At 41.4% G+C, this 14207-nt stretch overlaps 1 protein-coding gene across 2 annotated transcripts in view; it reads right to left on the reverse strand.

Annotated features, from left to right (window-relative positions):
• Window positions 1-11694, reverse strand: part of LOC139542321 (nuclear factor of activated T-cells, cytoplasmic 2-like) — a 48877-nt gene extending 37183 nt beyond the window's left edge. Inside the window, exons 1-5 of one of the 2 annotated variants that reach the window (XM_071347597.1) lie at window positions 11205-11694; window positions 7091-8018; window positions 6736-6904; window positions 1779-1981; window positions 816-988 (exon numbers count right to left, since the gene is read on the reverse strand). In XM_071347597.1, coding sequence (XP_071203698.1) covers window positions 816-988; window positions 1779-1981; window positions 6736-6904; window positions 7091-8018; window positions 11205-11349 — 1618 coding nt within the window. In that variant the 5' untranslated portion in view covers window positions 11350-11694. The remainder of the gene's footprint in view (window positions 1-815; window positions 989-1778; window positions 1982-6735; window positions 6905-7090; window positions 8019-11204) is intronic. The other variant, XM_071347596.1, reaches the window with a different exon arrangement.
• Between the last annotated feature and the right edge of the window lie 2513 nt (window positions 11695-14207).

Raw genomic sequence — 14207 nt, forward strand, 5'->3', positions numbered from 1 at the left:
GCCAGTGCCTACAAAGCCACCAACCTCTACGTCACTGGCATAGCATACACTGGTACACGGACTTCATGTTCCCTGGACATGTTAGCCTACACGTAAGTAATGTTTTGCTTTTAACTAGGATTCAGACACACACACAAGCACACACGCTCGCATAAACACACACAAACACACATACAACAAACACACACCTTCTAAAAGAGTTGAGGTTTGAGAGCTGCCAGCTTAATTATAGGCTGGCAGCTCTTTGTATGTCCGTGTGCCTGAACTATCAGCTCTACTCTGAGTTTTAGCCATGTTTATTCATTCTATGTGTTACCTCTGGTTAACATTAGTGCAATGAAAACAGGGAAGAGGAAACATACATGGAAAAGTACTGCATTGTGTAACATCAAAATACAGTATAACCACATGTTAAACCTAAACCACATTATAAATCAGGTACTTTGGGTCCTGGATGCTGATTGCCTGAAACAGCATTTCAGTCATGTGTATATCAGACAATATATTACAGGTATGATGCTAAAAAACTTGTTTACTGATCTATTTAGGTTGGTATCCAGTTTATAATAGCAATAAGGCACCACGTGGGTTTGTGGTATGGCCAATATACCACACCCCCCCAGGCCTTATTGAATTAATTACAGCACATCTATAGAAGGCTATAGAAGGGAAAGACCACAGTCTGTGATTCTATGTTTATCACGCTAAAGAGCACAGGTAATATGTCTGCCTTTGAAAATAGGTATTCTGGCCTCAATGGGACCTGGTTAAATACATTTTAAATAAATAACTATTATAGTGTTGAATGTACTTACAGCACTCAATAGGATGGGAGGCGGTTTGCAGTGAGATGTGTTGCCCATTAGGTTGGGGTATATGCACACGGAACACTAGACGCACACGAGTGTTCTTTCGTCCGATGTCTGTCTCGCCCTTCCTCAGCTCAATATCAGCATTCCTGAGCTTCAGGATCCCAGCACAGTCGATTCTGTGAGATAGGAGGATTAACTACTGTAAACCCTGTACAGATACCCATGAGTTGCATTATGATCACATCTGATATGGTTAATGAGATCAGACCTGGGTTCAATTAGTATGAGTTTTATTTCAAAAACTTGATTGAGCATGCCTGGCACAGCCTCCCAAGTGACACAGTGGTCTAAGGCACTACAACGCAGTGCTAGCTGTGCAACTAGAGTCCAGGCTCTGTCGCAGCCGGCCGCGACCGGGAGACCCATGGTGCGGCGCACAATTGACCCAGCATCGTCCGGGTTATGGGAGGGTTTGGCCGGCAGGGATGTCCTTGTCCCATCGTGCACTAGCGATGGCAGTCTCCGGTGGCAGACTGGGAGCAGTGCACGCTTACAAAGTGTGAGCCAGGTGTACGGTGTTTCCTCCGAAACATTGGTGCTGCTGGCTTCCGGGTTAAGAGGGCATTGTGTCAAAAAGCAGTGCGGCTTGGTTGTGTTTCGGAGGACGCACAGCTCTCGACCTTCGCCTCTTCTGAGTCCGTACGGGAGTTGCGGCGATGAGACAAGACTTTAACTACCAATTGGATACCACGAAATTGGGGAGAAAAAAAGAGCATGCCTGGAACCAATGGAATATTCCCATCAGTTAAAATTCTTCCTGCTTATCTGGTGGCATTGGAGACAGGCTCAGTAAACAGGCTTAACGAGTTTGAAAGAAAACAAATACCGTTTGAACCAAAGTCTGCAAAGGACACTGCTTTGTATGGGTGGTGTTTGGCATAAAATCACTACTCTAACTTCTCTCACATTGCTTTCATGTCGTTCTTGGGCTCCAGAGGGATCTCCAGGACTTTGGTGGAGTTGATGATCTTCTCGTAGCTGGTGGTGGTAACCGTCTTGCCCGTGATGCGGTGAACCTGGTAGAAAGCGTGGGGCTTCAGGATCCTCTCGTCTGCGGTCCCGATGAAGATCTGCAGGCCCAGTGGCTCCTTTCCCCTGTAGCCATGCAACTGGAAGAAACTCTAATAAATATTTTTTTTTACATGAAGTCAAGATGTTCACACTTTTCATAATGTGTAATTTTTCAAGTTCCTATTCTGCCTGTTCTGCCTCCCCCCCCCCTTATAATATATGCCCACCCATTGGTAGGTAACCAGTGTTTAATTGCATAGTTGAATTTATATAATGATTGGTATTTCTCATTATTTTGCCTATATGGTCATTCAATTTAATTTCAGCAAGCTATGACACCCACCATCTCAGATTGTCCTGAAAGGGTTTCTGTAGTTAAAAAATAAATAACATAAGCATTCCTGCAACATTATTTTGTTGAAAGACAATTTGCATCCAAATTGCCCATTTGAATTTATAGGATTCAAATACTATTCAATAAATATAACACGCAACATCCGATTTGAACCAAACCTCTTCTTAACAGTGATTAAGACCTGAGGAATCCAAATAAATGGTCAAGTCACCCACGGACCCCCCTGCCCCTAAACACACTAAGCCCAGTCAAATGTCCAGTATCAGTTCCTTATGTTTTTGGCAAGTAGTACGAAGCCGTGGCTTGGAGTATTGTTTATTCATACTATGTAATGTATTCTCAGTGAATTTGTGGATTTTTCCCCCCCTGTTCAGAGAAATTAGCCATTGAAATAGCTCGCATATTTCCCGATAAATGAGTACAAATGCCAGATTTTGTCCAATAGATGATGATGTTCCTTCTACTGCCACAACATTTTATCAAATGTTGCTGGTTTCTTGTGTTTACTAAATGGGTCACAACATTTATGTTGCAACTTTGAGTAGAAAACCAATAGCTTTTGCTCATGATGAAAATAAATGGTGTGGTCATCCTCACAATTTATACCAGACCTCCATGAAAGCAATTCAGTTGTTCCTTCTCTTAGACTTAATCTGTGTCCAGGAAACCTGTGTGTGTGGTTTATTCCCATCCCAAAAAGTCTGGATTCTTGTTGAACAAGCAACAAGATTATTTTTGAACAAGCAACAAGATTCTTGTTGAACAAGCAAACGATAAGGCTACAGCAGTGCTAAGGGTATTCAATGTTAAAATTCCCAAACATACACTGTATGGTGTTTTGCAATGGTAATGGAATTGGGTTGGATTTAATGGGAAAAAACAATAACAAAAGACTGCCATGCAATGGTTTATAATTGTGTTATTTTAATAGGAATGTCACAACAGTCACCAGCCCATTTCTCCATAAAATGTTTGGGATTGTAGGAAAAGTCTTAATTTGAGAATTCCAACATAGGGATAGCCCTCTCAGAGAGCTGCTATTTGTTGGACTATTCAAGGAGAGTTGGATGAGGCATTCGTTGCTAAGAGAAGGACACATTTAATTGCTTTCATGGAGGACCGTGCTTCTACACCTGCATTGCTTGCTGTTTGGGGTTTTAGGCTGGGTTTCTGTACAGCACTTCGAGATATTAGCTGATGTACGAAGGGCTATATAAAATAAACTTGATTGATTGATTGACTGGCTTGACTTGTGAGAACACAATTCATTTTCATCTTGAGTAAAAGCTATTGGTTTTCTACAAACCATTGTTGTGATCCATTTAATAAACACAAGAGATCAGCAAAAGGGATAATAGGGTCGTAGTAGCAGGAATAGCAGCAAAATCTGGAACTTTCACACTAATTTATGGGGGGAAATGCAAGCTACTTCAATGGCTAATTTCTCTGAACAGGGGAAAAATCCCCACCAAATTCATTGAGAATAGATAACATAGTATGATTAAACTGTACTCCAAGCCGCAGCTTCATACCACTTGGTGTGGGATTTGGGGGGTCCATGGGCGGCTTTTGACCATTTATTTGGATTGCTCAATCATTGTTAAGAAGAGGTTTGGTCAAAATTGGATGTTGGGTACTATATTTATTAAAATATTATATGAATCCTATACATTTAAATTTACAATTTGGGGGCAATCAATTAGAGTTCAAATCATTTTTCACCAAAATAATGTTGCAGGCATGCTCATATTATTTGTTTCTAACTACAGAAACCAAAACCATTTCAGAACAATCTGAGATGGTGGGTGTCGAAATCCTCTTTCTTGTGCTTTTTGAGGGTGAATGACTCTATAATTACGTCTTATTTGACAGTTTTCTGCTAACAGTTTTGGCTGAACATAAAGCTAACCCCCTGGTAGGTTACCTTAGCCTGGTGTAGCCTGGTGGGGTCACATGTGGCTCAGTTGGTAGAGTTTGGCGCTAATGCCAGGGTTGTTGGTTCGATTACCATGTGGGACCAGTACAAAAAATATATGAAAATGTATGCACTCACTACTCTAAGTTGTTCTGGATAAGTGTCTGCTAAATTACTTAGATGTTGGCTCAGCAGAAACACTCACTGCTGGAAACATTAGTATCCTCAACCTTGAATATCAGCTAGCAGCTGTTTGTTCTAAAGTAGCTGTCTTTGGAATTCAAAGGAGCTCCATAGGAATCACTATCATTCATTGGCATGCTTATTAGAATATGACTGCCTTAGTTTAGCCACATGTGCCACGGATACTTTCAAGACAAAAGAAAGACTAGGTCTACATGAATTCCAGTACTTCTACAGTGGAATGGTTTGGAGAATTAGAGGTGGCCACATAGTAAATACATGTTTATAACATGATGTAAAACTCCTAATCACAAATATTTATCAAAATCATTGCATACAATTGCAAAGTAGCTGTAGGCCTAGTTGTAGCCAATATTCAGATAAATAATCTAAATATGCTTGCAACCTTGTCAGACGTCTACACTTTACATAGTTCTCTTAACTCACCACTAAAACCCCCTGTCTGTCTCGCTCTCTCTCTCTCTCGCACACACACAACATTTTCAAGCTCATGACTTTTCAGACAGATAATTTTAGTTGCAAGTTCACGCATTGTGGTTTTTGCATGCTTCCTTCCGAGGTAGTCTCTGGTCTCTCCACTAATCTCTGTGTGTGTGTGTGAGTGGGTGTGTGTGTATGTGTATTTTACGATAGGTGAGAAGAGTATAGTGAGGGGGCAGAGTTTGGCTGAAAGAGGCATGGCAGAGATCACATCTCATCTAATTTCCTTGTTGCTCAGACAGACAGACAGACAGACAGACAGACAGACAGACAGACAGACAGACAGACAGACAGACAGCAGAGAAACAGGCATGGGGGGACTGACTGAGAGAAAGAGGCAGATCCTAGGAAGCTGAGTAGCCTACAGCATATTGTCCTCTTTAAAATCAAGTGAGAATTACAATATTCACATTCACTGTTGTAGAACAGAGCTTTTTCACTGGTGAAACTCCTTACAACTGTTCAATGTAGGCAAAAACTATAGTGACATGAGTGGTCTTGAACACAGGTAGTTGAGTCTGACACAATGAGTAAAATAGAGGAATTCTATCTGAGAACAGGCCATCTGAGAAGCTGGTTGCTATGGTTGCAGTGAGTGAGTCAGAGCGAGTGGGACTAGGAAAATTAAAGTGGAGGGAGTTCAGAGTCTGGGACTGAGAGGGAGTAGTTTGGCCGCGCCTAGCCAGCCACGTGATCGGACGACACCAGGCACAGCTCACTGACCTCAAAGAGAGCCAGAAAATGGAAAGTGAGAAATGCTTAATTTCCACCCGGCCAGGTTCTGACAATCAACAACAACAAGTAAGCTTTCAAGAGGTTGCCTTGGAAACATTAGAATGCGAACTGAAAGTTCTATTTCCTACTTGTTTCCTAAATATATGGACGACGTGGAAATGCCTTCTATTATGTTCAGCTTAGAATAAACATGTAAAAAATAAAGTGATACTAGCTCTATACAGCAAAACTTAACATTTCTTTATTTTTTCATATGAGTATGCCTGAACTAAAGTTCACCACTCCTGTCTCCAGGGTACACTGGGGTAATGTGACCTGTGTGTAAATGGGCCCAAAAAAAACTGCTTGTGGTTAAAACATTGGGCTGTGAGTGGCAAAGCAGCAGTGTATTTCTTGCAAGAAGACAAGTGTTCTCATGACACTTGATTTGAAACAATTAACACAAAAGCTATTGCTCAGAGTAAATGAAGACAATCATCTGCAAGGGGTTTACTGTAATATTGGCTGGAATTCAAGTCTGGGAGTTGACTTGACGAAACAGTAGCTGACATGCGTAAGATATCAGTGCACATTATAACTCATTTAAGTGAGTGTGGCAGGCTGCTAGGAAGAAGAGAAAGAGATAGACAGAGAAAGGGGAAGATAGAGAAAGGGAGATATATAGAGAGAAAGGGAGAGATAGAGAAAGGATGAGGTAAATAACATATACGGTAGAACGTACACAGTAACACACAGTAGTAATTTTCCTAAGCCAGGCCCTGGAACAGTAGTAGCATAGCTGTGTACTGACTAGAAAATACAATTACACACAACAGGCCTTCCTATTAGGACCCACCACCGAGCCCACCTAGAACCATAAAGGGTTCTTCACCTGTAGGAGAACTCTTTTGGTTCCAGGAAATGTATTATCCTTTTTGGTTCAAGGTAGATTCCTTTCACCAAAGGGTTCTTAAAAAGGTTATTTGAGGGTTCTTCATTGGGTGAAAAGATTCTACCAAGAACCAAAAAAGACTTCCATAAATCAACTTATTTTCTAACAGTGATACAGAGCCATTCCACTGGGGACACACTGATTAAATCAACGTTGTTTGCATGTCATTTGAAATGAAATTACAATGAAATTACGTTGAATTGAAGTCTGTGCCCAGTGGGATGCAGCGTACCTGGACAACAGGATGACCACCAGTGGGGGCTTTGACCGCGCCCCTGCTCCCCTCTGTCTCATAGTGGGCTCGGTGGTGGGGCTTGGGCTGCACGTCAACGTGGAGCTTGTACTGCTCTGTACGGCTGGGGACAGGCCATTCCAGAGGGGGCAGAGAAGACACTGGGATGCTAAAGGAAATAAGAGATGGGGAAAAAGTATTAATTTGTCTTGTGCAACGATTAGGCTAGCTAAATTGTGGTTCCTAATGGGCTATGAAAGCTTGGTCATACAAACATACAAATTAACAACTAAATCAGATTCATAATAAAACTGCACGATGCACCTATACAGTACAGGCTTCCTACACCATTCACCTGCAGAGGTTGGGGACCATCTGCTTGGTCCAGATGGGAGGGATCACAAAGAAGGATTCGGCCCCAGTTTTATTCTTAACATCCTGCTCACAGGACACCAGGTAGTTGACCTCCCTGTGGTTCTCTGGGTAGAAGGCATACGCCTGGTTGGCCGTCTTCACTATCTTGGTGGGGACCAGACCAGGCTGGACAGTGCCGTAGCCGTTCATGGCCTCAGCCAGACTGTTGGAGGTCCCATAGTGGGCCCCTGCGTTCTGTTGGGGATGCTCCTCGTGGCCCCTATGGGGGGAGAGACTGCGGGAATAGATCCCGGTGATCAGGTTGGGGTTCCTGTACATGTCGTAGGTACGTTTGCCCTGTGGGGAAGCGGAGCGGGATCCTGGCCTGAGGGATGGGGAGGGCGAGCGGGGGCCGAGGCAGCCCTCCTCGGTGCGGGGGGAGGTGCCCGGGGAGGTGCGGGGGGAGCCGGTGTGGATGTTCTGGAAGCGGGGGCAGAGGTCCCCGGCCCCGGTCTGGCCACTACTAGGGGACACGCAGGGAGAGGCCCAGGGGGAGTAGCTCTCCGAGTGCCAGCTGGTGGAGGAGTTGCTGGAGGCTGGGCTCAAGCACTGGGGCTCGCGGTAGGCCAGGCTTTCGTGGCCCGGGACGGTCAGGGTGGGACGGGGGCTGATGTTCAGAGTGTGGTTCTGCAGGGAATCTCGTCCATCGCTGTAGTGCTCACGTGACGGTGTGATCTCGATCCTGGGGCTCAGGGCAATGCCCCCAAGCCTGGAGTGGTCCAGGTAGTTTTTGGCTTCCAGGTGCTCATAGCCAGAGAGGCTCTCTGGGTTGTGCTCACTACACTTAATGCTGTAGTGGGAAGCCTCCTCCTGGATGTAGGCCAGACCAGATGGAGGGCTGACTCTCTGTGAGGAGAGATTTGGCTCATCTACAGAAGGAGATAGGAAACAAGGAAGAGAAATCATTAGGAAAACACATGAAAGTACAACAAAATATATTATTTAGAAAAGGGATTGCCCATAGTCTGTAAAATAATTTCTCACTAAAGATATTCACTTTCCCCTGAAATCTCATATCTTACGAAACGTACATGTTTTCAATACACATGTTGAGTGCCACATTGAATTGAAATTCTGTGTTTATTGAATTAATCAAATAACCATTTCAAATAACCATATTGTTAATAATTTTTATTCAATCCCTTTGATCAGTTTGATTAACAATCATATAAAACAAAAGGCTTAGATTTGGAAAGTATTCACAAATCACATCAAAAGGGTCCTCCTTTTGTAACCATTAACCCATTATGTAAATAAAACAAAATGTCATGATGTTTTGTGGTTGGAAAGTGTGTTCAAACAAGCTCTACCAATGCACTGTAATCAACTTAACCAATTGCTTTATTTTTTGAGTTGAGTGAACTTCAGAAGGACAAGAATTTGAGCTAATGTGTTAAAGTTTGTTTAGTCAAAAAACTGCTCGAAGTGAGCTGAATTTGAACAAACTTGTTGAGTAAAATTAGAACTTCATGTTTGATCAAAACCACTCAAAACCACAACCATCATTATCATTATCATAGCATGCTGGGAAATATGAGACACCTGAGACACCTGAAACCCCACCTCTTTAAGGAATACCTAGGATAGGATAAAGTAATCCTTCTAACCCCCCCCCCCCCCCTTAAAAGAGTTAGATGCACTATTGTAAAGTGGTTGTTCCACTGGATATCATAAGGTGAATGCACCAATTTGTAAGTCACTCTGGATAAGAGCGTCTGCTAAATGACTTAAATGTAAATGTAATGCTCTATTGCAGGTTGATTTTCAGAAATGTTTGTTTCAATACCTGTGTTTTTGCATGTACATTGATTGGTTGATTAATCTTATGCTACACAAACATAAATAACATACATTTTTCTAAACCAATCCAATCTGTTAATGGTTTGACCTATTGCACCCGTTGCTGAGATAGCCGTTCCAGTTAATATGATTTATGTAGCCTCAAACTGATCATTCCTACCCGGCTGGTCATTCTCAATGCCTGTTGTGAGTGATTGATAGTTCCAAACACATGGTGGCTATGTAATTGGGGAGGATGGGTTCAAAGTAATGGCTTGAATGGAATGTTATCAAACCCACTGGGCAGAAACAATGTTGTTTCCATGTCATTTCAACCAAAAGATTATTTGTGATGTTGAATCAACATTGATAACTGATACCACTCCATTTATTCCATTCCAGCTATTATTGTGAGCTGTCCTCACCTCACCAGGCACCTGTGGGACGAATGGTTGGATATCCTCACTCTGGTTGATTCCAGTAAAAAATATACATCACTTTGCAAGCCAGCATAATGTGATGTGGCCTGTAAAGTAGTGATGGGAAGTTTGGCTCTTTTTATTGACTCTGATCTTTTCAACTCGTTTAGTCAAAATAACATTTAGTTCATTGGATTCAGTAATTCCCAGATCACGCAGGACCCACTACCGGTGGGTCCTGAGTAATTCTACAAGCCTCTCGCTCACCATAATTGTCTTATTGGAGCTGTCATTCGTGGCTGAGACTGTGTGCTTCAAACGATGTACATTTGTGATTGCTACTCACTGGGCACACCACGTAATTTCAACGTGGAGAATTGGGTCATATTTGGTTGATCAATGAGATTCCAACCTCAAAAAGACAGTCAAAAGTTTGTTGAATTCCCAATGAGATATCACTATGCATTCAACCATCTAAAAGCACAACCAAATTCCAATGGAAAATCAATGTCTGATTTTTGGTTTAGTTGTTACCTAAATGTGATATCACTGTGCTTTCAATCATTTTTTTAATGGGAATACAATGTCAGATATTTTGTTTATTTTACAACAACTTAATGTGTTATCACTGTGCTTCATCTACTAGCACAACCAAATTACCTGGATTGATTATTTCAGTACATGGTGCAAGTTGTCAATGCCATTTTAGATTCTGCTCAGATTGTTCTATCAATTGTGAAGATCTCCACAGACCTGCGACATTTCCATGCTATCTTTAACATGCACACTTTCTATTATTACATAAGACATGTATTGTTACAGTAACCTCAAAATGTGTCCAGGGATGTGTTACTAATTTTAAAGATGAATAAATACTGTAAGATCGCCTTAACTTTAGGCCATTTACTGTATTACAAAAGTAATATTGAATTGTGTTTGGTTGACAACGCAACCAAATATCAACATTTAAAGAAGATGTATCTATTTCTTGGATAGTTCCATCTGAGCCACTGGCTTAATCCTATTCTTTAACTTTTATTTTAGGTTGAGATGGAGATCTGAATCCAAATGTATCATTAGTTGAATCATGAATCTAGAGTCAGTAAAAGGATTAGTTTAAAAAAACGAATAGTTCGAACTGCACATCAGTACTGTAAACCAGTAGGGAAACTTGAACCAGGAGTTTCAGACCACTGTGCTAGGATGTATCTAGGCCCTCAATGAAAGGCCATATGCAATGTATTGTCATAGAGTTTAATTGTAAAGATAACATATTCACTTTGACACTCACTTGGTGAAGGCTAAAGGCCTGAAAACCATTGTCTCTGTTGCTGACAAATACATTCATGAGTGGTAAGTACAATTCACTCAAAAGGCAAGGCACACTGGGAAATATGCAAATAATGTTTTTTTTAAATCTGAAGTTGAATTGTATGGTCACTCAACCTAAAATTCTAAATAGAATGACCATACAATTCAACTTGAGAATGTATGTTGGTTCAGCTATATGCCCAAATGTTGAGCCAACTCACAATCCTGTTGCAGCTGGTTGCCTTACAAATGAATCAACATCTTATTTTACAGTGCGATTATACAATGTATACAAACATGCATAAGAAATACAGGATCAATCGTATCAATTTTGTCAACGTTTTTATTTATGTTTAGTAATGACTACTAGAACTAGAAAAATAACATTGCCAAAATTACTTCCTGTATATTTGTTTTCAATGACGCCAATGAATTAAACGTTTTTGAGAGCTGAACATAGTGTAAGAAGTAATTTGTCGTTAAAGTACTATAACGCATATAAAAGTTGAAAAGAGCGTGGGAGACTTGACAAACCATTGGACAAACCTTGATCTTCCACGGGAAAGTTGTCGCAAGGTGGTTCGTATTCAAACAGGTAGTCAAACTCCAACTCATCTTGGCAGTTCACTTGACTCAGTTCCTCTTCCAACCCTAACTCACTAGGGTCTTTTCCGTCGTAAAACGAGTTCATCTGTCTTATTTACTCAGTTTAGTTATGAGAAAAACGAAAGGAAATATAGATCGTTTGTAGAATCAATGATGTTACGCTGGCTGTTGTCTTTATCCACTAAGGCCATGCAATGTCAGAGGCGTTGGAGGTGGAGAGACTATTTACTTGCTCGATTGACGCGATGATGCGACCCTGATGCATCAGTAAAACGCTTTGAAAAGAACGATCAGAATCTTAATAGTAGCTAAAGCTTCCTGTTTCAAACTTAACCGCATGGTGAGACAAGGCGTGTCTATTTCACAAAGTAAATAAATACGATGCAAGGTGTCAAAAACGGAGTGATCACGCCTCTCTATGATCACTGACAGAACAGTTGCAGGTGCACAACTTCATAGTGACGAGTTGCATCAGTGGTACAGTTGAAGTGCTGCTGCCCCCGGGTGTTTGGCACCAAGCAATTACGCATGACATATATAGGCTAGGTATCTTACTGTAAAGATATTGTGTCCAAGTAGGCTATAGTATACTGTAGGCTACTATTGTGCACAATATCTTTACAGTTTGAATTAAAAGTGACAGTAATTGCAGCATTTTCACCCACTCATGCTGTATCAATGAGTCAATACATAAAATGAATTATGAATTACTTTTTTTCTGTATTTTTGGGGGGGGGGGGGGGGGGTTTACTGGTATGGTCTATGTTCTAATGAATACATTAATTAATTACTTTTAAACTTTTATACTACACTACACTGAACAAAAATATAAACGCAACATGCAACAATTTCAAATATTTTACAGAGTTACAGTTCATATAAGGAAATCAGTCAATTCAAATAAATTCATTAGGCCCTAATCATGGATTTCACATGACTGTGAATACAGATATGCATCTGTTGGTCACAGATATCTTTAAAAAAGTTAGGGCATGGATCAGAAAACCAGTCAGTATCTGGTGTGACCACCATTTGCCTCATGCAGCACGACACATCTCCTTCGCATAGAGTAGATCAGGCTGTTGATTGTGGCCTGTGGAATGTTGTCCCATTCCTCTTCAATGGCTTTGTGAAGTTGCTGGATATTGGCAGGAACTGGAAAACACACGTTGATCCAGAGCATCCCAAACATGCTCAATGGGTTACATGTCTGGTGAGTATGCAGGCCATGGAAGAACTGGGACTTTTTCAGCTTCCAGGAATTGTGTACAGCTCCTTGCAACATGGGGCCATGCATTATCATGCTGAAACATGAGGTGATGGCGGCGGATGAATGGCACAACAATGTGCCTCAGGATCTCCTCACGGCGCCTCTGTTTATTCAAATTGCCATTGATAAAATGCAATTGTGTTCGTTGTCAGTAGCTTATGCCTGCCCATACCATAACCCCACCGCCACCATGGGGCACCTTGTTCACAACGTTCACATCAGCAAACCGCTCGGGCACAGGTTGCCATACACGCTTACAAGGACAAGGGGAACTGAAATTGTATTTTATTTGATCCTTGATTAGCACATCGATTCTTCTCTGAGATGCTTTATGAATATGGGCCCTGATATACATTGAATTGAGAGAGCTAGCCTGCTGGTCCCAGGTCAGTTTGTGCTTTGGCATGACAATGGACATATGAGATTGTAAAACAGCACAGACAGATCTAGCTAGGATCAGGCTAGAGAAAAATTGACAGATTACCATAATTTAAACCTTAATCTGTGCTCCTTCGTGTCTAAACAAGTGGAACAAGTTTAAGACCATGTGTAGTTATTACATTTGTAAACCCTACTGTATCAGCTATAACAACCATTGTAAAGTTATAGCGTTATAATAACATCTTGTTATAACCCCATACCACAATAGGTACATTGTGAAAGTTTAGGCCTACAGCAAAAGTAGGACATATGTCTGGGAGGGGTCCTAATTGTTCCTAACAGGAATACCTGAACAAGAGTACCATGCTAAAATGAGGTGCACCCTAACAATGCCTTGATAGCAGAAATGTGTCAAAAGTTTTTTTTTAACGAGCCTACACATTTTTATAATTTATGACATTAATGGCCCGATTCAATCAGATCTGCTTCAGCCGAAATCTGTTTAGCTGATTTTTTGACGGTGTGGGAGGAGGAATTGCGTAGAGCTGTCAAATCCACAAACTGCTCCGGAATTATACTGCCATGTCTGCACGGAGTAGCATTGAGATAAATCCCATGCAGCCTTGTTTACAAGTTCGAACACTGAGATGTGATGTGAGATGTAAATCTACACATCATTTTATTTAATTATTTCCCATTTGATCGTCATTATTTCTATATAGCCTACACTTTCTCGTCGTGAACTTCTAACGCGAGTGGGATGGGTATGGCTTCGAGACAGCTATTACACGAGCAGCTGCTCACCGATTTGACAGCTCCGTCCAAAGCAGTTCCACCTCTCGACACCGCCAAAACATCAGCTACGCAGGTTTAATCAAGTCCTTAACCCTCCCAAACCAAACTGTTCAATAGCCATACACATCTTGCCTTGGTAACTCCCCAGGACGCACTGAGCGCGTGCACATGTCAGTCACAATTTATAATGCTAATGTTTTATCATGTCCGATCCCATAGGCTTTACGTAACGGATAACAATGCCTATTATAAATCTTATATTGTTAGTATGCATTTTGATACCTTACTGCTCATTATAGATTACAGTCATGAATGTTTTATTTTAATAGTTATACATGTAAATGTAATCTACTACAACCCGAAGGCTAATTTTCATGTGACTACAATGACGTAAAGTCTACCACTACAGTAGCGTAGCCTACCTTACATAGCGCTAGCGTTCCCCTCGCCGCTGTCCGGGGCATGTAGGCAAATAGCGGAATCCCCATGGTATAAAC

The sequence above is a fragment of the Salvelinus alpinus genome, chromosome 17 (genome assembly GCF_045679555.1).
Source record: "Salvelinus alpinus chromosome 17, SLU_Salpinus.1, whole genome shotgun sequence".
Taxonomy (NCBI): Eukaryota; Metazoa; Chordata; class Actinopteri; order Salmoniformes; family Salmonidae; genus Salvelinus; species Salvelinus alpinus.